The sequence below is a fragment of the Cetorhinus maximus genome, chromosome 4 (genome assembly GCF_964194155.1).
Source record: "Cetorhinus maximus chromosome 4, sCetMax3.hap1.1, whole genome shotgun sequence".
NCBI lineage: Eukaryota > Metazoa > Chordata > Chondrichthyes > Lamniformes > Cetorhinidae > Cetorhinus > Cetorhinus maximus.
The window spans coordinates 79,794,587-79,819,682 of NC_135882.1; the positions used below are offsets into that span (position 1 = coordinate 79,794,587).

At 40.3% G+C, this 25,096-nt stretch overlaps 1 protein-coding gene across 5 annotated transcripts in view; it reads left to right on the forward strand.

The window, feature by feature from the left end:
- arfgef1 (ADP-ribosylation factor guanine nucleotide-exchange factor 1 (brefeldin A-inhibited)) overlaps nt 1-25,096 on the forward strand; it is a 301,506-nt gene that overhangs the window by 86,472 nt on the left and 189,938 nt on the right. For 4 of the 5 annotated variants that reach the window (XM_078540375.1, XM_078540378.1, XM_078540377.1 and 1 more), the window contains 3 exons: nt 1,408-1,564; nt 4,820-4,966; nt 24,304-24,483. In XM_078540375.1, coding sequence (XP_078396501.1) covers nt 1,408-1,564; nt 4,820-4,966; nt 24,304-24,483 — 484 coding nt within the window. Of the gene's footprint in view, nt 1-1,407; nt 1,565-4,819; nt 4,967-22,222; nt 22,326-24,303; nt 24,484-25,096 lie in introns of those variants that run through there. The other variant, XM_078540379.1, reaches the window with a different exon arrangement.

Genomic DNA, 25,096 nt, shown 5'->3' on the forward strand with positions numbered 1-25,096 from the left:
ATTACAACTGTGAAATCCAGGCCTAAGTTGAATCAGCATCCACTACCCTTCAATGCAATGCATTCCAGATCATAATTTGCTGTGTAATTTTCTGTCCCTTCATGTTACATCTGGTTCTTTTACCAGTTACCTTAAATCTGTGTCTTCTCATTACCAACTCTCCTGTCACGAGAAACAATTTCTCCATTTTTACTCTCTGAAAGTTCATCGTGATTTTCAGCACCTCTATCTAATCTCCCTTTAAATTTTTCTGTTCAAAGGTGGACAATCCCAATTTCTATCCTCTCCCCATGTAACTGAAATACTTCAACCCTGATGCCTTCTAATAAGTCTTCTTTGCACTCTCTCTCTCTAAGATCTTGACATTCTACCTAGACTGTGATGCTCAGAGTTGACCACAGTATTTCGACTGGGCCCTAACCAATATTTTGCAATATTGTAACATAACCCCTCTGTTGTTGCACCTTCTATTTATAAAGCCAATGATCCTGTAAACATTTCTAACATCTTTCATAACTTGTTCTGTCAACTTCAAAGATTTATGTTCATGCATCCTCAGGTTTCTCTGTTCCAGCACCCTCTTCAATATTGTATCATTTAGTTTACATTTCCTCTCCTCATTCTTCCTACAAAATGAATCGCTTTTAGAGCAATATAACACATTCAGGACATGACTATCGACCATTCAGTGCTAGGCTTTATGTCAGAAACATTATGAACATTTAATGCATCAAGCATGTAATTGCACTTCTCTTCTTGATCATTATTTTTGAGATTAATCCATTAAATTGCACTGTAAAAGTAGTTGCATCTATCATTTCCATTGCTGTGTTTCAATGCTTTGATTTAAGTTCTCAGATGCTGCATGTAAGTTTTTAATGCCTAGTGATATTTTGACTAATTGGCATCATTAAAGTATTTATTTATTTCCCCTTTTAATAAAAGCTAAAATAAAAGGTAGCACAGTGGCCATTGAATAATTCAGGTATGCTTTGTATTGTAACTTAGTTTTACTGAAAAAAAGAGACTTTTTTGTTGAAGCTTTTCATCTTGCACTCATCAGGACAATTCACAAATCGACATTTTTTTCAGCAATACTCTAGTTCTGTACTACCAAATGACTATTTGTAACTTAGCTGTCATCCTTTCAGTTTACTTAATTATTTTTTTCTTTCTGCAGAGGGGAATTTACTAAAAAGTAAGCTTGGAAGGAAAGCCAGACCTACTGTAAAACCTTTTGAGGCTATCAAATTTTTTAAGTAACTTCTGTTGAAAAAAAATTTCCTTTAGAAAGCTGAAATGTAATGAAACATTTTGGGTACTAATAAAGCAATGCATTATGATAACCCTTACAGTCCTTTTTTAAAAACAAATGTTGAATTTGAATCATATTTGTGTTTCATTTAGTCCTCCCCATGCAGACGCAAAGGCTGTTTCTGGGACCTTGCCGCCAGTCAAATCCAAGGCAAACTTTATTGAAGCAGACAAGTATTTTCTCCCTTTTGAGTTGGCATGCCAGTCGAAATGTCCCCGCATAGTCAGCACATCTCTTGACTGTTTACAGGTTTGTATTACCATACTTGAGTCTGAAATGTAAATAAGATCATTATTTTTTTAAAAACTTGCGAGATAAGGAGGCTGTAAATAACGCCTTTTGAAATTAAGTTTTTGTTCAATGCAATTTATATTGGAGTGTAAACATTTGAAGAAATGTGGCTCAGTTGGCTCTCTGTGTGTTGTCCGCTAGAAATAGCTGACTAGCCACAAGTGCTAATTTTAGTAGAAAATGCTTGTATACAATACGGGTAAATGTACTTCTCGTGTATATTTACTTAACGAACAATTACTGCCCCTCAATGCAAACCTTCATCTCTTTGAACCGGAGTTTAGAATTTTAGCATGAATTTCTCTCTCGTTGTGCATCTTAATGCAGCTTGGGTTTTTGTCTAATTATTACAAGTGGAACTTTGACTTTATCAGAAGGATCACAGGGAATATTGACTTGCACAGCAAGATATATATCTCTCTCCTGCCCTCATCCTCCCCCCTCTGTCTGTCTGTAGCACCCCCTCTCTGTCTGTTTGTCTGTCCTCTCTGTGTGTCCCCCTCAGCCCCTCCCCCCTTGCCCCCCACACCCCCGCCCCCCCCGGCCAGTCACCGTCTATCTCTGCATGCCTCTCTCGCTGCCTGTCTAGCGCTCTCTCGCTGTCTGCCTATCTCCCTCGCCACATACCTCACCCCCTCCCGGCGGCCTGCCCGCTCGCCCCCTCCCGGCGGCCTGATTCACTCGCTCACTTGCCCAAAACTTGTCTATCCACGGTCAGACCATTGTTAACCAGTGTGAGCATCTTGCACCTTCTTCCCAGTAAACTAACTTGGCTCCCCCACCCCGCCACCACCCAGGCTTGTCAGGCAGAATTCGCAGCAGGTCACCTGATCCACTTCTTTCCTCCACTGAGATTAAAAACATGGAATGTTATATTGTTAACTAATCATTACTTCAGTAGTTGAGACACTATCGACAATCAGGATTATTTCTTCATCTTTGCATTGATCGGTTTTACATGAAGTTGTGTTTTGGGAAAATGCTGGCAACTGGTATTGGTCTTGTAACTGTTGGCTCACTGAAATATATGTTGACAAAGGGATAAAAGATATAGAAGTAACAACTCAAGATTATCCTGACATTTGTATTAAATGACATGATGTATTAAATAGAAGCTGAGAATTTAGTTCAATGGCTAGTTGTTATGTCAAATCAATATATATGTATATTATCTATGATATACATATGCACATAAAATGCCATTTTAGTTTGTCAAATTAGGATGCAATTTAGGTAACTATTTAGAATTTCAAACTCGCTGTACATAAACTGTCCTTTCAATTCTTTGAACCGAACTCTGAATCTATCATCCTTGGCTCCACCACACCTTAACCATCAGTTGTGTCCTTCTACTGACCTGTTGTCTGAGGTTGTACCAGTCTTTTTGGAACCTCAACGTCCTATTTGACCCCGATCAGAGCTTCCAGCCCCATGCCGTCTGCACCATAAAGACTGCCTACTTCCAGTGCTGTAACATTGCCTGCTTCTGCTGTCAGCCCATTTGCTGCCCAAACCTTAATCAAATCAGACCCATTGGTATCAGCATCCTCAGTGGACACAGTTATTCCATTATTCTCCTACTTGGCCTCCTATCCTCCACAAACTTCTGTTCACCCAAAACTCTGCTGCCCAATTCTGTCCTGCTTACCAGTCACCCTTGTCGTCACTGACCTGCATTGGGGTTTTGGTTCCACTGATGCTTCTCGTTCAAAATTTACATCCTGATGTTTAAATCCTTCCATGGCTATGCTGCTCTCGATCTCTGTAACCTTCATCTTGCTTGCTTAAAGGTTTAGAAACTATTTTTCCCAATAGTTGAAAAGCTGAGATTATAAAGATTGATGTTGTTGCATTACACTGCTTATGTAAATATACTTTTCTTGCCACTTGAGTTGTAGAAAAATAACATATTGGAGAATCAATGCATTATGCCTTGCAGTGGTGGGATACAGTTCACTTCTCTGCACTCCACTAACTTTCCAATCTCAGTGATATCACTATACGAGGCACTAAGTGGAGTCTTTTCCATTGGGAAGGAAGAAAAATTAGATGAAAAAGTGTCTTGGAGTTCTTTTGCTGTTAGGTTGGGAATGGCATTGAGAATATTTCTGTAAAGGTAACTGTTAAAAGCTAGGCAGCTTATACTTTAAACTATTGAAATCAGTGGTTCCCTAGCATCATATATCACACACTCCAGAGCATTACAGTTTTTATAGAAAATAGTTCAGTTACTCCCAGCTTCCAACAGGTTGCTTCCTTTATATTTTCCCAGTAGGATAACTTCTAACCCCAGAACTGTGTCTCTCTGTGAGGGTTACACTGTAGATTTCTTCCTCTAGCTCCAATCTAGGCAGACTTTCCAGCTTCGTTTAACTCCTCATGAACTCCGATCATCAACCTGAGCGTGTGTTCCCACCCTCAGTCTGTGGTATGAACGATAGAGTCAGCATTTACTCTGCTTAAGGTGCCACACCTGCCTGGCTCTCTCTCTGATTCTCAGTTGGCTACAGACTGCACAAGACAAAACTGCAGCACCTGTCTGTCTGTGATATTCCTGGGTTTAAAGGGAAGCCTGTAACCTAATCCCAAAATGGCTTCCTCTGTCACCTTTCCCATGGCAATGGGGAACATCTCAGCTTTGCATTTAAGTAGAAATTTTAATTGGTTATCCTTGATCCCAATTCCTTTCATCTTAGAAGTAAAGGGAGAGTTTACAGTACAACTGCTTATAACTTAATATCTACAACACCTCTCCAGGACTTTGGGAGACTCAGAGTCTACTCATTATAGACATGGAAACTGCTGTCATTGTCCCCAAGTATAAATGCCTTGCATTTCCCTCCAGTAAAACAACTTGAGCCTTCATTTGATCTCTAACAATTAAGCCACCCAGGCTTACTCTTATCCAGACTCCAACACAAGTCACATGACCCCTTTCATCTATGCTACAGTTAAAGCTACAGCCCTGAAATATAGTAATTTTATCAACAAAAAGATACAATCCTAAAACACAAAAATCTTATAAACCTCACAATTGTAATGGTAATTTTCTAACTAACACAGTGCCATTCTGAAATCATCTGCATGATTGCACCAACCAGGGATAGTCATTGTAGATTAATGGGCTATATATTTGTTCAAATGGTGAAAAAGACTTAACTGAATAATTTGATTTTGATCTGATGCTAATTGTCTTTGCCTTCTTTCATGTAGAAATTAATTGCCTATGGGCACCTCACTGGTAATGCCCCAGACAGTACAACGCCTGGCAAGAAATTAATTGATAGGATCATAGAGACAATATGTGGCTGCTTTCAAGGCCCACAAACAGATGAAGGTGTTCAGTTACAGATAATTAAGGTAATATTTTAATATTTGAGCTTCCCAGTGATCAGTGGAATATTTGGAAAGATTTTTATGAATGTTTTCAATGCTTTTATACAGAGTTTGATATATGTGTTTTAATTTTTAATTGATTTGGATATAATTTAGTTCACCCATTTCCAAAATTAAATGGTGTATTTACAAGGTTAATGAGCAAACAGATCAAATTAAATATAAGGTGAGGATATTCATTAAGGTGGAGGAATCATTTCTTTATAACCACAAGTGCATGTTAGTTGGAAGATCTCCTCTCCAAATTGTTAATGAATCCCAACGGTGTTTTTTTTTAGGTTTTCCAGATTAGTTGTCTCAATTAGAGATAAATGATAATCCAGTGAAATAATGATTTTATAGAGGTACTTGATGACCTCACAGATAGTCTGGCACTTGGATTATATTTCTCAGGTTTACCACAGTCCACCTGCAAGCTAACACTAAACGGTTTATCATTACTGTAACACAGCAAATTTGTGAAAGTAATGTATCATATGACCCACACAAGGTTAAAAATATTAGACAGGCTACTGATACTGAAAAATGCAAACAGAGTTTTTATAATATTTATTTTACCGCATTATTTTACTTTGCAAAGCCTGCTTTAGATTCATGCAACCTTATCCTTTCCTCTGCAAAACCACCTGATCCCAAGTATTTATGTATAAAAATATTTACCCTCCGTCTTCTGGGCAGATAATATTTGTTGAAAGCTCTTACATGCTTTGTGTTTTAAAATTTCCTTGCTCCCTCTACACACCTGCCTTTTAGTCACAGTTATTCACATAATTATAAAAGATTCTGCCACTCTTCAACAAATCTCAAGTGAATTTCAGTGTAAAATTGCCCTTCTCTGGACCTAGTACAAATACCAACCTCTTCAGCAACAACCTGAAAAGTTCAAACTCAAAACATAGTGTCCAACATTAGATGCAATTAAGCAATTGGACAACACCTGCTAAACAACCCTGATTGTGCTAAGAATTACACCAAAAACCAATTTAAGATTGTCACCCAGACTCGCAGTATGGCTCAATTACACTTGCTAGAAGCCACATATATTCACACACAGGGTACGGTCCTTTTCAGAAGGAACGTGTGCATGCTTTGCACTTTTTTCATCTAAACAAAAGCTTAGGGAACAGTCATTCCCTGGCTCATACCCCAGGACAATGCCCTGACTGATTAGAGTCGACTTGCCCGGTTTGAATTTGAACAAACCTGGACAGCTGACTGCTCCAGGCTGCATTCTCCATGGCAATGCCTCCACCAACCAGAGTCCACTTGCCAACCAATCAGCACTCTTCTCAAGGACTGTAAATGTATTCCTCTTGATACAAAAGCCAGTCTGCCGTTCACTTTTCTTATAATTTTCTGTGTCCACATGACATTTTAATGATCTATGTACCAGGACCTTCACGTCTCTTTTGAACCCCATTGTGTTCTACCTTTTCACCATTTAGAAAATACCCTGTTTCATTCTTTTGAGGTCCAAAGTCCCCTCATTTTTAACACTAGAATTCATTTGTCACGATTTTACTCCGACATGGACTTAATGGGCCGAATGATCTCCTTCTGTGCCATAATGACTCTAGGCATTCACTCAAGTCTTGGTAATTTTATGCTTCTATTGACACTGCTTGCAATGCCACTTCTCATTGGCAAATTTGGGTATGTGGTTTTTTTGCCATTTCATCTAAATCTCTAATAAATGTGGTGAACAATTGAGGACCCTCTACAGATCCTTGTAGGTGAATAGTTGCGAGCCTACACAGATCCTTGTGTGACACCACTAGTCATATTCTGCTAATTAGAGTACTGGCCCATCACCCCATCTTTCTGCCTCCTGCAGCTCAGCCAATTTCCTAACTAAGTCATTAATTTATCTTCAATTCCATGAGCTTTCATTTTAGCTGATGATCTCTTTCGAAGGACTTTACCAAATGCCTTTTGGAAGCCTATCGAAATAATATCCATAGACACTTCCCTGTCAATTGCTGTTCTATAATTTCCTGGTTTCCCACTGTCACTTTTCTTATATAACGGAGTGACATGATTCAAGCGAATGGGGAGGCGGTGGCGTAGTAGCATTGTCACTAGCTTAGTGACAATACTGGACCCAGGATGGCGGTGGCATAGTGTTATTGTCACTGGACTAGTAATCCAGAGACCCAGGGTAATGCTCTGGGAAAACGGCATATGGTGAATTTGAATTCAATAAAAATCTGGAATGAAATGTCTGATGATGACCATGAAACCATTGTCGATTGTTGTAAAAATCCATTTGGTTCACTAATGTTCTTTAGGGAAGGAAATCTGCTGTCCATGCCTGGTCTGGCCTACATGTGACCCCAAATCTACAGCAATGTGGTTGACTCTGAAATGGCCTAGCAAACTGCTCAGTTGTATCATACCACTAGAAAGTCAAAAAGGAATGAGACTGGATGGACCACCCAGCATTGACCTAGGCACTGGAAATGATGACGACAAACTCAGCAGTGTTGACCCTACAAAGTCGTCCTTACTAATATCTGGGGGCTAGTGCAAAGATTGGGAGAGCTGTCTCACAGACTAGTCAAGCAACAGCCTGACATGGTCATCCTCACGGAATCATACCTTAGAGATAATGTCCCAGGCTCCTGCATCACCATCCCTGGGTATGTCCTGTCCCACCAGCAGGACAGACCGAGCAGTGGTGGTGGCACAATGGTATACAGTCGGGAGGGAGTTGTCCAGGGAGTCCTCAACATTGATTCCGGACCCCATGATGTCTCATGGCATCAGGTCAAACATGGGCAAGGAAAACTCCCGCTGGTTACCACATATCCCCCCCCCCCCAGCTGATGAATCAGTACTCCCCCATGTTGAGCACCACTTAGGAAAGCACTGAGTGTGACAAGGGCACAGAATCTACTCTGGGCGGGGGATTTCAATGTCCATCATCAAGACTGGCTTGGTAGCACTGAGCTAACCGAGCCTTAAAGGACATAGCTCCTAGACTGGGTCTGCGGCAGGTGATGAGGGAGCCAACAAGAGGGAAATACATAATTTACCATATCCTTGCCAACAATACATCTACCACAGATGTATCTGTCCATGACAGCATTGGTAGGAGTGACTAACACACATTCCTTGTGGCAAAGTCCAGTCTTCACATTGAGAATACCTTCCATTATATTGTGTGGCACTACCACCGTCCTGAAGGGGATAGATTTCAAGCAGATCTAGCAACTCAAGATTGGGCAACCATGAGGCACTGTGGGCCATCAGCAGCAGCAGACTTGTACTCAACCATAATCTATAACCTTATGGCCCAGCATATCCTCCATTCTACCATCACCAAGACAGGGGATCAATGAAGAGTTGCAGGGTGGCATGCCAAGAGCAGCACAAGGTATACCTAAAAAAAAAAAGTCAACCTGGTGAAGCTACAACACAGGGCTACTTGCGTGCCAAAACAGCACAAGCAGCAAGTGATAGAGTAAGTGATTCCACAACCAATGGATCAGATCTAAGCTCTGCAGTCCTGCCACATCCTGTCATGAATGGTGGTGGATGATTAAACAGCTCACTGGAGGAGGAGGCTCCACAAATAACCCCATTTTCAATGATGGGGAAGCCCAGCATATTGGTGCAAAAGACAAGGCTGAAGCATTTGCAAGAATCTTCAACCAGAGTGTCAAGTGGATGACCCATCTCAGCCTCCTCTGGAGGTCCCCAGCATCACAATTGCCAGTCTTCAGCTAATTCAATTCACTCCACATATATCAAGAAACGGCTGAAGACACTAAATACTGCAAGGTTCTGGGTGTGCAAAGCAGAGGCAATTTGAGATCAAAAGGCAGCTGTAAACCTCCTCTGGTCCAACTGGCTTCACAGTGAAAAGAACCTAATTTGAAGTTCAATATTCTGGCAATTGCACTGAAGACCTGTGCTCCAGAATTTGCCACACCCCTAACCAAGCTGTTCCAGTACAGCTACAACACTGGCGTCAACCTGGCAACGTGGAAAATTTACAAGGTATGTCCTGTACATAAAAAACAGGACAGATCCAACCCGACTAATTACCACCCTATCAGCCTACTCTCAATTATCAGGTAAATGATGGAAGGCGTCATCAACAGTGCTATCAAGCGGCACTTGCTCAGCAGTAACCTGCTGCTATGACCGATGCAGTTGGTAAAGCAGAGTTATTTAAAAATCCCAGAGGGAAACTTTAAACAACTGTCATAGCCTAGAATTTTAAGTGTTATGTTTGAGATGCGACTCTAAATTCAGGAATCAGACCATCAGTGCTACTATAATAACTTTTAACAAATTCCCAAACTAATCACCATTAAGGCAACAGCAACCTGTAGACTTAACCAGACATCAGGCATTGCATTTTCACCTTACAAGTTCAAAATGAGATTTTTTTCAATGTGGAGCCAGTTGGACCATTTGGAGGCTTACAGCTGCCTTTTGATCTCACATTGCCTCTGCTCTGCACACCCGAAAATTGCTGAAGTTATGCCTACCACCACTGATTGAATTCAAATTCTCATTGTCTCGCCAGCCTCTTTGAACTTCACCTTTTAACAATTAAACCCCTTTCATAGTACCAATTTTATTAGTAATATAAACGTATTGCTTGGTAGCTGCTAGAAAGGCGTCAGTTTTCACCCCTCTTGAATACTGTTTTCAAAAAATGCAAATGCACACTATCTCCCTTACATATCAAAACTAGTATCCATCAAAGCACCCAGGTTAGCTGGCTTTAATTCAATTAAGACACACCTGCAGACTAAACCTCTGATTTAAAAGAAAAATATTTTCCAAAATATTATATACATTAATAGCTTCATGACACCTGCTCACTGATGCTCAGTTTGGGTTCAGCCAGGGCCACTTGCTCCTGACCTCATTACAGCCGTGGTTCAAACTTGGACAAAAAGGCTGAACTCCTGAGGTGAGGTGAGAATGACTGCCCTCGACATTAAGGCAGCATTTGACCGAGTGTGGCATCAAGGAGCCCTAGCAAAATTGTGGTCAATGAGAATCGGGGAAAACTCTCCGCTAGTTCGAGGCATACCTAGCACAAAGGAACATGGTTGTAGTTGTTGAAGGTCAATCATCTCAGTTCCAGGACACCACTGCAGGAGCTCCTCAGGGTAGTGTCCTAAGCCCAACCATCTTCAGCTTCTTCATCAATGACCTTCCTTCCATCATAAGGTCAGAAGTGGGGATGTTCGCTGATGATTGCGCAATGTTCAGCACCATTCACGATTCTTCAGATACTGACATAGTCTGTGTCCAAATGCAGTAAGACCGGGACAATATCCAGGCTTGGGCTGACAAGTGGCAAATAACATTTGTGCCTACAAGTGCCAGGCAATGACCATCTCCAACAAGAGATAATCTAACCATTGCCCCTTGTCATTCAATGGCATTACCATCGCTGAATCCCACCACTATCAACATCCTGGAAGTTACCCTTGACCAGAAACTGAACCGGACTAGCCATATAAGTACTGTGGCTACAAGAGCAGGTCAGAGGCTAGGAATCTTACGGCGAGTAACTCACCTCCTGACTCCCCAAAGCCTGTCCGCCACCTACAAGGCACAAATGAGGAGTGTGATGGAATACTCTCCACTTGCCTGGATAAGTGCAGCTCCCACAACGCTCAAGAAGTTTGACACCATCCAGGACAAAGCAGCCAGATTGATTGGCACCCCATCCACAATCACTCCTTCCACCACCAATGCACAATGGCAGTAGTGTGTACCACCCACAAGATGCAGTGCAGGAACCCCCCCAGCCTCTTTAGACAGCACCTTCCAAATCCACGACCACTACCATCTAGAAGGACAAGGGCAGCAGACTCATGGAAACCCCATCACCTGGAAGTTCCCCTCCAAGCCACTCACCCCCCTGACTTGGAAATATATCTCCGTTCCTTCACTGTTGCTGAGTCAAAATTCAGGACCTTCCCCTTAACAGCACTGTGGGTGTACCTACATCACATGGACTGCAGCGGTTCAAGGAGGCAGCTCACCACCACCTTCTCAAGGGCAATTAGGGATGGGCAATAAATGCTGGCCTAGCCAGCCACATCCCATAAATGAATAAAAAAGTTTGGAAGTTTATAGTTAGGGCAACTGCAGTGTTGTCATCTGCTTCTTTTAAAACTCATGGATAGAAGTGATCAGGTCTTGTCAATTTGATTTGTGAAGATGGGTGCTATTTTTAAAATTTTGGGGGAATATGGTGGTATTCTGTAAAGAAGGCTGTGAGAGTATATGCATGTAATTAAACTGGCGGAAGGTTAGTTAATACAGCTTGTCTGTAGGAGCAGAGAGATGAAATATAAAGGCTAGATGCATACATTTGTAATGAGAGGCTATAATGAAGATGAATGTATTAGTAAATAGTTTTAAAATTTTCATTAGGTGTTAGGTAAGGACTTGACTTTTCAGCAGTTAAATTTCAACGGGAGTTTAGAAGTGACAGGGGACTTTTACAACTTACAAAGGTTTCATAGGTAAACGAGGGGAGGTTATTAAATTTTATTTCACCTGGAAGTGGAGGTAATAGGAAGACTTATATTTCAGTTCCACAACAGAGTGGAAGAGAATGAGAAGTCATGTGGTACACTTTATTAAACTAGCAGCAGTTTGCCATGGGTAATATTACTGGATTTCTATAGTTAAAAATCTATAAGGGAACTATTGTCAAGTAGTTTACTTGTGTATTTTGGCCAAGTGGTTTTTTTTTTGGGAGGGATGTTTTGTAAGACTGTTTAACGGTGTAATTTTAGTCTTGTATACTTAAGTTTTTTCTTGTTAATAAATCTTCTAATCTCAAAATCCTAAAAGTGTTACTGGGATTCTATGCTTCTGGGATTAGTAGTATTCCCCTCATTTTCAAAATACAAAAAAGATCAGTCAGACAAGTTTCTCTCTGGGATTTGGCTCGCTCAGCAAATAACATGACTATGGTCGTAACAGATTCCATAGTGCTGTTATTTTCTTCATTATTTTTACTTTGCTTACATTAATTTTTGTGATCTCTGACCCTGATTCAATATTAATTTACTTAGGATGTTTGACATGCTGACTGCTCTCTCTGCTATAACTACTGCTGCAAAATAATTATTCAGCATGTCTGCTGTTTCCCTATTTTCATTGATAGTATCATTGTTATCAGTTTATATGGGGCCCACATTGCTCTGGACCACTCTCTTTTTCATAATATAATGGCAAAATTTTTGTGTTGATTTTGACATCCCTTGGAAGTTTTTTCATACTTTGCTTTTGTAGCTCTTAATATCTGTTTGCCACCATAAGACCATAAGATATAGAAGTAGGCCATTCATCCCATTCAGCCTGCTCCACCATTCAGTGAGATCATGCTGATCTGATGACCCTCAACTCCACTTTCCTGCCTTTTCCCCATACCCCTTGATTCCTTTACTGATTAAAAATCTGTCTATCTCAACCTTGAATATACTTAATGACCCAGTCTCTGCAGCCTTCTACGATAAAGAATTCCACAGATTCGCTACCTTCTGAGAGAAGAAATTCCTCCTCATCTCTGTTTTAAATGGATGCCCCCTTACTCTAAGACTATGCCCTCTGGCCCTAGACTCTCCCACAAGGGGAAACAGCCTCTCAGCATCTAGCCTGTTAAGCCCCCTAAGAATCTTTTGAATAAGGTCGTCTCTCATTCTTCTAAACTCCAATGAGTACAGGCCCAACCTACTCAACCTCTCCTCATAAGAAAATCCCTCCATCCCTGGGATCAGCCTAGTGAACATTCTCTCCAATGCCAGCATATCTTTCCTTAGAAAAGGGGACCAAAACTGTTCACAGTATCCTAGGTGTGGTCTAACAAGTGCCTTGCATAGTTTTAGCAAATCTTCCCTATTTTTATACTCCATTCCCTTTGAAATAAAGGCCAACATTCCATTTGCCTTACCTATTACCTGCTGAACTTGTATGCTAGCTTTTTGTGATTCATACACGAGGACCCCCAAATCTCTCTGTGCTGCAGCTTTCTTCAATCTTTCTCCATTTAAGTAAAATACAGCTCCTCTATTCTCCCTGCCAAAGTTCATAACCTCACGTTTTCCCACATTATATTCTATCTGCCAAGTTTTTTCCCATTCGATTAATCTGTCTATATCCCTCTGTAGACTTTGTGTCACCCTCACCACTTGCCTTCCCACCTATTTTTGTGTCATCCGCAAACTTGGCGATAGTACATTCATTTCCCTCATCCGTCATTAATATATATTGTAAATAATTGTGGCCCTAGCACTGACCCCTGTGGCACACCACTAGTTACAGTTTGCCATCCTGAAAATGTCACCCGTATCCCAACTCTGCCTCCTATTGGTAAGCCAATCCTCTATCTATGCTAATACATTACCCCCAACACCATGGGCTCTTGTCCTATTAAGTAGCCTTATGTGTGGTACCTCACTGAATGCCTTTCTTTGCTGTTCTTTGTATTTTTCCAATTTATCAGGATCTGTGCTTTTGTTTTGCATTTCTGTATGCTTTATCTTTTAGTCTTATGTTGTCTCCTACCTGCTTAGTTGTCCATGGCTATTTTTCTTCTGGCAAGTCTAACTCTTGCGTCTTCGGGAATACTGGTTGGGCATGACATTAAATTCTTCTTTGAACACCTCCCACTGCTTCTGTCATTTTATTTAACAGGTTTGCCCACTTTGCCATGACAGTCTCTGTCTCATCAAGTCGATATCAGCTTTGCCTAACTTTAGAATCTTAGTTGTTTCCTGTATCTCCCTTTCAAACACCATGTTGAAATCAATCATCTTATGATTGCTATTAGATAAGTGTTAACACACAGTTAGGCTGTTAACTAAGTCTGGCTCATTACTCATTACTGAACCCCCTTGTTGGCTCTAGGACATAGTGGAAAAAACTATCCCGGATACGTTCAAGAAATTCACAATCTTTTTGACTTGCTAGTCTGTTTATTCCAACATACATGAAAGTTAAAATTCCCCATTTAAATCATTTTGCTATATGCTTGTCTGCTCTCTGCATGTATACAGTCTGCCACTTCATAGCTGCTACCAGGGGGTCTGCACAATTCCCACTACATTCTTGATGCCTTTCTATTTCTTAATTCTACCTATAAAGTCTCCATTACCTATTTGCCTCTTGTTGTATCCTCTCTTATCATTCAAGTGATGTCATCCTTAATCGGTAAGGCTACTCCTCCCCCTCTACTATTTAGCTTATCTTATCTGTAGACCTTATAACCTGATATATTCAGTTTCCAGTCTTGACCATCTTGCATCAATGTCTCAATAATGGCTGCCACGTTGTGCCCTTCAAATTGAATTTGCGCCTGCAATTCATTCAACTTCATCCTTATATTCCACATATCTTTTATAAAGAATGCTTAATTTAGCCACACATCCTAACCTGTGCTTCTGCTCTAATGTTTTACTTACTTATTTCTTATTTCCCTCACCTGGTTTAATTACTTTGCATCCTCTAGTTTTCCCTTTACCTGCAGTGCCTAAAACACAATTTCTGTTACTCTACTCTCTTCCAATTGTTCCCTGTAGACGGCGCAGCAACCCAGAAGTTCCCGCACAGGCAGAGCACAAGTCAACCCCTTGTAAGTTACCGTGCATGTTTAGCTGTGCAAAAAATTTAAAGGGCCCTTGCACTTAAATGAGCAGCTCACAATTAACAAAAAAAATTGGAGAACATTTTTCTCTTCTCTCTTGTTTATTTTTTAACTGTTCTTTGTACCGTCTTTTCCACCTAAGTCCCCGCTTCCCAACCCACCTCCCCACACTTCATAGCTTAAAGTCCTTGTTAGTCCTTATTTACTTATCCTTTTCACTCGGACCATGGTCTGAGGTTGGTTCAGGTGGAGCCTGTCCAATGGTACAAATCCTTCCTGTCCCAGTACTGGTGTCAGTGTCCCATGAACAGGAAACCGCTCTTTGTCGCACCGCTCTTTCAGGTCAGACTTTCAAGTCAGTTCAAGATGTGCCTCACCCTGCTGCCAGGAAGCCAACATGCCATGTTGGGGGCGGGGGGATGTGCTTTCAATCCTACTTAAAATGCTATCTATTCCCTTAGTTATTGAACCCCCTATAACTAGTAAATTATACTTCTTGTCATTCTCCTCTCCTCTTTGGACAGTCTCCTGCCTGAAGGTTTTGACTGTCATTCCAACTGCCTTTATCCTTATTCTGACAAGTAGCATTTACTTGTACCTACTGAATAGGATCAGTTTCTTCAAATACTTGTTTACTATCTCATCTGGGTTCTTCTTACTCTGCACACAGCGGTCACACTAACTGTATTCTGAACCTGCACAATGTCTGACAGAAGACTGCAGGAAACTATCCAGGCATTTCTCCCTCTCCCTTACATGTCGGAGCCCCTCCAACTTGCACTCCAGTTCAGTTACTCTAATGGGGTGAGAAATTTGAGAGGGAGGCATCTACTACAAATGTGTTTGCTCAGGAGAGTTGTTGTTTACAAACTTCCACATTCTGCTGTCCAGACACACAGCCTGCTTTCCATATCTTAGACTAGATAATTTATATTATTTATATTTACCTTTTCATTTGGTCTGTTTTCCCTTTTTCTACACACTAACTCGCACTAAACACCGGACAAAAAATATGAATACTTATTGTCTCAAACTTAGGTGTCAAGCACTGAGAAAGCAACAACACCTTCCCATTCTCTCCAAATTGCCAAGTTTTGAACTCTAGTTACACTGCACTTTTTGTGCAACTACAGTTGCATTTTTGTTGACAATGAAAGACAATGGGGGGACAAAATTATTTGAACAATTTAATTGGCTTGTTTATGGTAGTTGCTGCTTCTAGATTGCATAATTTATTTTTTAAAAATTGAGCAAATTTGCTCATTGTTGATTGGAAGCTTCACTAATTAGGACTGGTTTTTGATAGCTTCGCATCGAGCAGTAGGACTTTTGAGCCAGCTTACATGCATAACTTCATCAATGCTGAGTATTTTAAGCCAATTGATATTTTTATTGGAGATTGGACATCCTGAAATCACAGTTTGATGCCTTCGAAAGGTGTGATGCTATGGACATATGCTAAATGCCCAACTTTCAATTATGTATTTGTGGATCTGCAGACATTACATGTGAGTTAACCCCTGTATTGGTTTAATACGTCTCTCCTGCATACAAATGATTGTGATTCCTGGACAGTTGATACTATAACTAATGACGAGCTGACAAAAATTGGGATAATAACCTGTGTAACATTTATAATTCTAATGTGTTAGTGGTTTTTGTTTTATATATCGAACCCCAGCAGTAACACTGTACCCATATAAACCAACGTGTACCAAATGTGCCACCATTGTCATAATTAGTTACATATTAATATTTCACCTCATGGAACGTTAGTGATCAACTATTTTGCAGTGCTTGTGTTGATCAGAAAATAGATGTGGCATCCTCATGAGTGTGCATATTGTGAATTAGTTAATTAAATAAAAGTGGGCTCAGTGATATCACCTTTCTTGAGGTGAGGAGTAGGCTTGTTGCAAATTAATGAAATAAAAGCTGAAAGAGGAGAAATTAAGAGTAAAAGAAACTCGCACTCAGATTCTTTCTTAACAGCTGAAAATTTGCAGTTGGCTTAAAAGGCCACTTACCTAAATTATCAAATGTGGCTGCATGTTCAACCAGAAAATACCAATGAGAAACACGTATCCAGCAGAAAATTGTGTCAAATTCCTAATTTTTCCCCCAAAGACACTATTCAATGAAGTGCATTTGATGCATAAAAAAAATTTGCATGTTTCTGCAAGCTAATTATCTGAAGATAAAATGCAATTTTCATCAGCTGGCATAGATTAATTTTGTTTAAAGCAAAGAATCGCATTGTATCCAAAGGTTAGGGTGGATTGTAGCAATATTACCCCTAGAGTCGGTACTGTGCAAATTAATTAAGGAAATTAAAGCAGGCTTAAAGTAAGAGGAAGTCGATAGGCTTATTTTAAACGATTAGAAAGTTTATCATGTTTTTATTGGTGGTGTCAATAAATGAGAAATTGGCCTGCACAGATTTGGAGGGTAGGAATGCAAAGGAGGATTTTGGTTATGTGAGAGGAATAAGTGACTAGTCAGCATATTATTAGCAGTATTAGCACTGCCCAAAACAAGTAGTTTAAATGTGACAAATGGACTGAAGTGACATAGATTTTAACATTTTGTGTTTAGTGTGTGCCTTTTGTGCCACATATTCCTTGGAATCACAAATAACTGTGTAGTTTCCGGTGGTTGCAAGTATTTGTGGGAAAAGTTATCATTGGCTTAAAAAGCCACTTATCGAAATTATTGAATATGGCTGCATATTCAACCAGAAAGTACCAATGAGGAACACGTATCCAGCAGAAAATTGAGGTATCAAATTCCTAATTTTTCTCCCAAAGACCCCATTCAATGAAATACACTTGATTCATAAGAAATTGCATGGTTCTGAAAAATGGTCCATTTTCCATAATATTTGGTTTCAAAGGTACAAATTCTTGTATGCACTTTGCTTCCTGTCCACAGTCTGGAGCCTGAGTTGAAAACTTGACCTGGTCTAAGTGCTGGGGTTTTCTAGCTGCTGTGAAAAAACGTGAGAGAGAGAAGTGCAAAACACGAATTTTACTTTCACCTTGTTCATTGCGCTCTAACAACCACAAAGAAAATTTGCAAAAAACAACTTTGAGACATGAATAGAGAAAGAAACAAAAATGGAAAACAAAAATAAGAACATACGAATTAGGAGCAGGAATAGGCCACTTGAGCCTGCTCCACCATTCAATAGGATCATGGCTGATCTGATTGTAACCTTCACTCCACATGTCTGCAGTTGAAGCCACCAAGTAAGCATTTTAAGCTAATGGGAATAAATTTTCTCATGTCACTGAAGATGACATTAATGAGGCACTTTGATCCTGACATAAAATATTGCAGCTGGAGTCACTCAGTCAGCCAAGCTAATATCATGACAGATAACCATGTGTTTAGTTGCTGTTCATTGCAAACTTGTTGATGGAAAAACCTCTCTGGTCAGTGCAACGCCAATGTCGGCTTTATCCAGAATTACATCCGCCATGAAAAGTAAGGAGGAAAAATATATTGTATAGAGTCATGTAAGTATCTTGAGGCTTGTAACAAAAAGCAAAATTGTTCCAATGGGAGGCTTAAATTTTCATATAGATTAGGAACACCAGACGTGTCAGAAAGACAGTGAATTTCTTGAGTGCATTCAAGATAGTTTTCTAGGATCTCAGAAGCTAGGCCAAACTAGATTTCGGAATGAACCAGATTTAGTTAATCTAACACTAAAAGAATATTTATCAAACAGTGATCATAATTCACTATTTGACTTGAAATCTAATTTAATGTTAAGTTTGAAAGGAGAAAGTTAACATGGTTACATAGGTTCTAGATTTTGATAAGGCTAACCTTAAGATGAGACAGAGACAGATGACAGCAAACTGGTCAAAACTATTATTGGGTAAAACTACTGATAGTGAGAGGTGTTCAAAAAAATTCAACTCAATACAGGACCAGTATATGCACCTAAGAGAAAAGAGCTCCTCTTAACAAATAAAACAGCCATAGTTGACAAAAGATGTGAGAGACAATATAAAACTTGAAGAAAGAGCATAAAGAACAGCAGAGAGATCCAGGGGACTGACGGAAATAATGAAGAACAATAAAAGGCAGCTAGAAAAATAGTATGAGCTCCAAAAAAGGAATAAGAAAAGGGCACTAGGTAGGAAATGAGCAAGCAGGACCTCAAAATAGTAATCAATGGAATACTGCCATTACCATGCACAAATGAGTGTAGAAATAGGGCAACAGAGTAAATTAATGCTTGGCTGGAGAGAATGTGTAGGAGGGAGGGCTTTCAATTCTTGGGACGTCAGGATCAGTTCCAGGAGGGGGGGTGGGGCTGGGGGCGGGGGGGGGATGGGTGGTGGGTGGGTGGGTGGCGGGTGGGTGGGTGGGTGGCGGGTGGGTGGAACCTGTACAGGCTGGGCGGGTCACACCTAAACAGAGCTGGGACAAATTTCCTTGCGGGGTGAATTGTTGGTGCTATTGGGGCAGTTTTAAACTGACTTGGCAGTGGGATAGGAACTAGGAGATAATGCTACAGAAGGGATACCAAGGTACAGAGAATATTGGGAGAGACGGATAGTACTAGATTAGGAAATAGATGTTAGTTGGGTTCAGTGTAAGAGGGAAAGTAATGAAGTCTAAATTAGGGTTACAGTACATGTATATGAATGTGTGGGGCGTGATAGATAAGATTGGTGAGTTGCTGATGCAGGAAACCATGTGGGAATATGATATTATGGCGATAAGAGACATGGTTCAAAGAAGGGAAAGACTAGGTAATAAGGATTCCTGGATACAAGGTTTTCAGGAAAGATAGAAAAGTAGGAGATGTGGCAGGATTGATTACGGAGAACATTGCAGTACTGGCGAGCGAGAGGATGCCCCAGAGGGGTCAAGTGCATAATATATTTGACTAGACCTAAGGAACAAAAAATGTGCAATGACTTTGCTCGGTGTAGTCTATAGGCCACCAACTAGTGGGAACGGTGTAGAGGAGCAAATTTGCGAGGAAATTACAGAGAAGTGCAAGAATTAAAGGGACTTCAATTATCCAAATTTAGACTGGGATATTGTAGTGTAAAGGGAACAGAGGTGCGAGAGTTCCTAGAGTGTGTTCAGGAGAGTTTTCTATAGCAGTATGTTTCAAGTCCAACAAGAAAGGAGTCATTGCTGGACCTGATTCTTAGGAATGAGGTGGACCATGTGGACCAAGTGTCAGTAGGGGAACATTTAGGTGATCATTGTATCATAAGGTTTAAGTTAGCTATGGAAAAGGACAAGAAGCAATCAAGAGTAAGAATTATTAACTGGGAGAAAGCCAATTTCAGTGGGGTAAGAATAGATCTGGCCCAGATAAATTGGAATCAAAAATTAGCAGGCAAAACAGTGACTTAGCAATAGGCTGCCTTTGAAGATGAGAGAGTTCAAGTACAGGCAAGGCATATTCCAGTGAACTAGAAATGTAGGCAAACAAATCCAGAGCTTCCTAGATGACAGAAGCAGTAGAGATGAATACGAAACAGAAGAAGTGTTTTTATGACAAATGTTATTTGGATAATACAGTTGAGAATGAAGCCTAGTATAGAAGATGCAGAGGGAAAGTGAAAACACAATTAAGAGAAGCAAGGAGAGAGTATGAGAAGAAACTGCAGCTAACGTAAAAGAATCCAAAAGTCATCTATAGGCGTATAAATAGTAAGAAGGTGGTATGACGAGAAATGGGGCTGATTTGGGACCAAAAAGGGAATTTGTGCATGGAGGCAGGGGGCATGGCTGAGCTATTGAATGAATACTTTGTACCTGTCTTTACCAAAGAAGAAGATGCTGCCCAGGTTACGGTGAAAGAGGAGATAGTTCAGACACTAGATGGGTTTAAAATTGATAGGAAGGAGGCATTGGATAGGCTTAAGTTTGATAAAACACCAGAACTGGATAAGATGCATCCGAGGTTACTGGAGGAAGTGAGTGTGGAAAAATGCAGATGTACTGGGCATAATTTTCCAATCTTCCTTAGACTCGGGTTGCGCCAGGGGTGTTCAAAAAAGGGTGTAAAGATAAACCCAGCAATTTCAGGCAAATCACTTTAAGCATGGTGGCAGGGAAGCTTTTAGAAACTATAATTTGGGACAAAATTAATAGTCACTTGGGTATAGGCGGGGTAATTAAAGAGAGCCGGCATGAATTTGTTAAGGGCAAATCGTGGTTTGCTAATTTGCTTGAGTCTTTTCATGAGGTAACAGAGGGTTGATGAGGGTTATATTGTTGACATGGTGTACATAGACTTTCAAAAGGCATTTGATAAAGTGCCACATAAAAGTTGTGAACAAAGTTTTAGCTCATGGAATAAAAGGGGCAGTAGCAACATAGATATGACATTGGCTGAGTTGTAAGTGAACAAAACCAAAGTAATTGGTCTTTTGACTTCTTGTTGTGCATTATTTTGACATAACTTACCAATTCTCATGGCTTATCGTTTCACCATTTCTTTGGGAAACCAAAATTCTTCAGGAAAAATCTTCAGAGACTTTTGCATTGAATAGGACGCACTGCAATATTGCACAAGGGAATGATATAGCAAGAATTTACACGTCATAATCTAGTGTTCCATATTTGGCCTTTTTAACCAGTTGTGAGTTGTCTTGGTTTCAGAGAAAATGAGAAACAACCAGCTGCTTTATACAAAAAATGACCTCTTGTCCACTTACTTCATAACTTTAAGTAAATTATAATTGTTCTAATCTATAGTATTCATTAATTCAAAGTCATGCCCACATTTACCACCGTGCATTTGAAATGAGCTGTTTTGGTTGTTTCATCTTGTATAAGGTTATTTTCAACATCGATTACTGGCTAAGTAGACCATTACTTTGTTTTTGTGGCATGACATGACCCTGGTGCCATTGCAAAGTTTTGGTGCATTATTTTTAGAAATGTTCCTTCCTAGTCACATTCAGAAAACTGAGTTTTATTTTTTTGTCAAAAAAAATAAATTTTGTTTTCCTCTTTAGATCCTCTGTTACATTTTTGATTCTTTTCTGAGCTTCATGCCTTAAATTATTTCAGCTCTCATTTTTCATTTCATCACTCTCACAGACGAGTCAGAATGTCCCATAGCTTGCTCAAAGATCAAGTTGGTGTACTAAAAAAACTAATGGCAGAATTTGTGTGGTAATTGCTTCTCACTGCTGGCCTTATAGTATAGCACACTCCAGTCTTTGAAAATGGTAGACCATCATATTAGACTTTATTTTACATTTAAATTTTACAGTTTATGCTCATGATTATTCACACTGCTATTACCATTGCTTTTGTAACTAGTGAACAATTTCCATTGAATTATGTATTTCCATTTCTCCTTTTCTGCAAGATGGAGATAGCTTCTGAAGCAACAATGTTTTTTTAAAAGGGTTATCTTTTGGCAATAAAGCTGTTGCACTAGAAGGAAAAATAACAAAAATTCCTACTCTCTTGACATCAAGGCAGCACTTGATTGAGTGTGGCATCAAGGAGCCCTAGCAAAATTCAAGTCAATGGTATTCAGGGAGGGAACTTCTACTGGTTGGAACCATGCTTGGTACAAAGGAAGATGGTTGTTGGAGACCAATCATCTCAGCTCCAGGACATTGCTCCAGGAGTTCCTCAGGGTAGTGTTCTAGGCCCAACCATCTTCAGCTTCAATGACCTTCTCTCCATCTTAAGGTCAGAAATGGGAATGTTCGCTGATGATTACATAGAGTCCAGTTCTATTCACAGCTCCTCACATAATGAAACAGTTTAGGCCCACATAGAATGGACAACATTCAGGCTTAGAATGATAAATGACAAGTAACATTCATGCCACACAAATTCCAGGTAATGCTCACCCCCAAAATGAGAATATTTAAGATCTCCCCTTGGCATTCAACAGCAATACCATCGTTAAATACTCCAATATCAACATCCTGGGGTTATCATTGGCCAGAAAATGGACCAGCCATGTAAATACTGTGGCTACAAGATCAGGTCAAAGACTGAGAATTCTGTGTCAAATAATTCACCACCTGTACCCCCCAACACCATCTATAAGGCACAAGTCAGTAGTGTGATGGAATAACCTCCACTTGCCTGGATGAGCGCAGCTGTAACAACACTCGAGAAGCTTGACACCATCCAAACAAAGCAGCCTGCTTAATCAACCCATCCATCACCTTAAACATTCACTCCCTCCACAACTGGCGCACAGAGGCCGCAGTGTGTATGATCTAAGCGATGCACTGCAACAACTCGCCAAGCCTCCTTAGATAGCACCTTTCAAACCCACAACCTCTATCACCTGGAAGAATAAGGGCAGCACGTGCATGAGAGCACCACCACCTGTAAGTTCCCTTCCAAGTCTCTCTCAATCTTGACTTGGAACTAGTTTACTGTTCCTTCACTGTTGCTGGTTCAAATACCTGGAACCCACTTCCTAACAACACTGTAGGTATACCTACACCAGATGGACTGCTCAAGAAGGCAACTGACTACAACTTTGAGGGCAATTAAGGATGGAGAGTAAATGGTGGCCTTGCCAGTGATGCTCTTATCCCATGATCATGAAAGAATAAAATAAATTACAGTATAAGCCTTATACAGGGGTTGATGAGAAAAAACCCACAATCAAATAGTCAAGAGTCTGGATGTCGTGGGCTTGGTGGCCTGATTGGCCTTTTTTACACTTCATGTTCTTGTTTTTTTAAATTATTTGTTCAAAGAATGTGGCCATCACTGGCAAGGCCAACATTTATTTCCCTCATGGAGGTGGTGGTGAGCTACATTCTTGAACTGCTGTGGCCCATGTGATGTAGATAAACCCACAGTGCTGTTAGGGGAGAGTTCCACGACTTTGACCCAGTGACAGTGAAGGAATGGCAATAACTTTGCAAGATAGGATGGTGTGTGACTTAGAGGGGTACTTACAAGTGGTGGTCTTCCCATGCATCTGCTGCCCTTGCCCTTCTAACTGGTAGCGGTCGCAGGTTTGGAATGTTTATTGAATGAGCCATGGTGAGTTGCTGCAGTGCATCTTGTAGGTGGTACACTGTTGCCACTATATGTCCGTGATGGACGGAGTGAATGTTTAAGGTGGCCTATGGTGTGCTAATCAATGGGCTGCTTTGTTCTAGATGGTGTTGAGTTTCTTCAGTGTTGTTGGAGCTGCACTCATCCAGGCGTGTGGGAAGTATTCCATTACATGCATGATTTGTGCTTGTAGATAGTGGACAGCCTTTGGGGAGTCAAAGTGAGTTAGTTGCTGCAGAATTCCTAGCCTCTGACCTGTTCTTGCAGCTACAATATTTATATGGCTCGTCCAGTTTAGCTTCTGGTCAGTGGTAACCCTCAGGATGTTGATAGTGGATGATTCAGCAATGGTAATGCCATGAATGTCAATAGAAGATGGTTCAATTCTCTCTTGTTGGACATGGTTAAATGTCGAGAGATGATTATATTCTCTTTTGTTGGAGCTTGTCATTGCCTGGCAGTTGTGTGGTGCTAATGTTAGTTGCCATTTATCAACCTAAACCTGAATATTGTCCAAGTCTTGCTGCAAGCGAGTATGGGCTGCATCATTAAAATACTTTTTGTGATTTTAATACTGTTATCAAAGGGCGTTGGTGGAAATAATGTTTATTTTATTGTTCCCTCACTCTCTGTTTAGGCCTTACTAACTGCAGTAACGTCTCAGCATATAGAAATACATGAAGGAACTGTGTTGCAGGCTGTTAGAACCTGCTACAATATTTATCTGGCCAGCAAAAACTTAATAAACCAAACCACAGCCAAGGCGACACTAACACAGATGTTGAATGTTATATTTGCACGAATGGAAAACCAAGCAGTGAGTATTGAATTCTTGAAGGTAGAGTTGATTCAGTGTTTAAAAAAAAACTGGTTTGTAGAACAACAAAATAATTGTTCACTGGAATGTCACAGACAACTTGGATATTAAAAGCTGTCTATATTTTTTTTATAGCTACCGTATGTTATACGCTTGTATTTATTTCTATAATTGTGGAATTTGAGGAGAATAAAATTGTTAGTGAAACCTGAAATGTGATGAACAGAAGGTTTGCATATATACCAATACAATATAATGGCTGGATTGATGAATTCCAAGTTATGATAGCAATTGTTTTTTTTGATGCATGAACATATTATCAAAGTTACAAATGGTATTCTGTGTGACTGTGATCTTTGTAAACTATCCTTCTCAACCTATCTGCAACCTTTGACAAAGTGTGACCACATCATCCTCCTCCAATGACTCCCCACTGTCATCCAACTGAGTGGGACAGCCCTTGTCTGGTTCCATTCCTGTCTATCCAGTCATACCCAGAGAATCAACTGCAGTCACTTCTCTTCCCACTTCACCATTACATTTGGAGTCCTGCAAGAAGCTACCCTTGCGCCCCCCCCCCCCCCCCCTTTTCTCAACTACATACTTAAACATC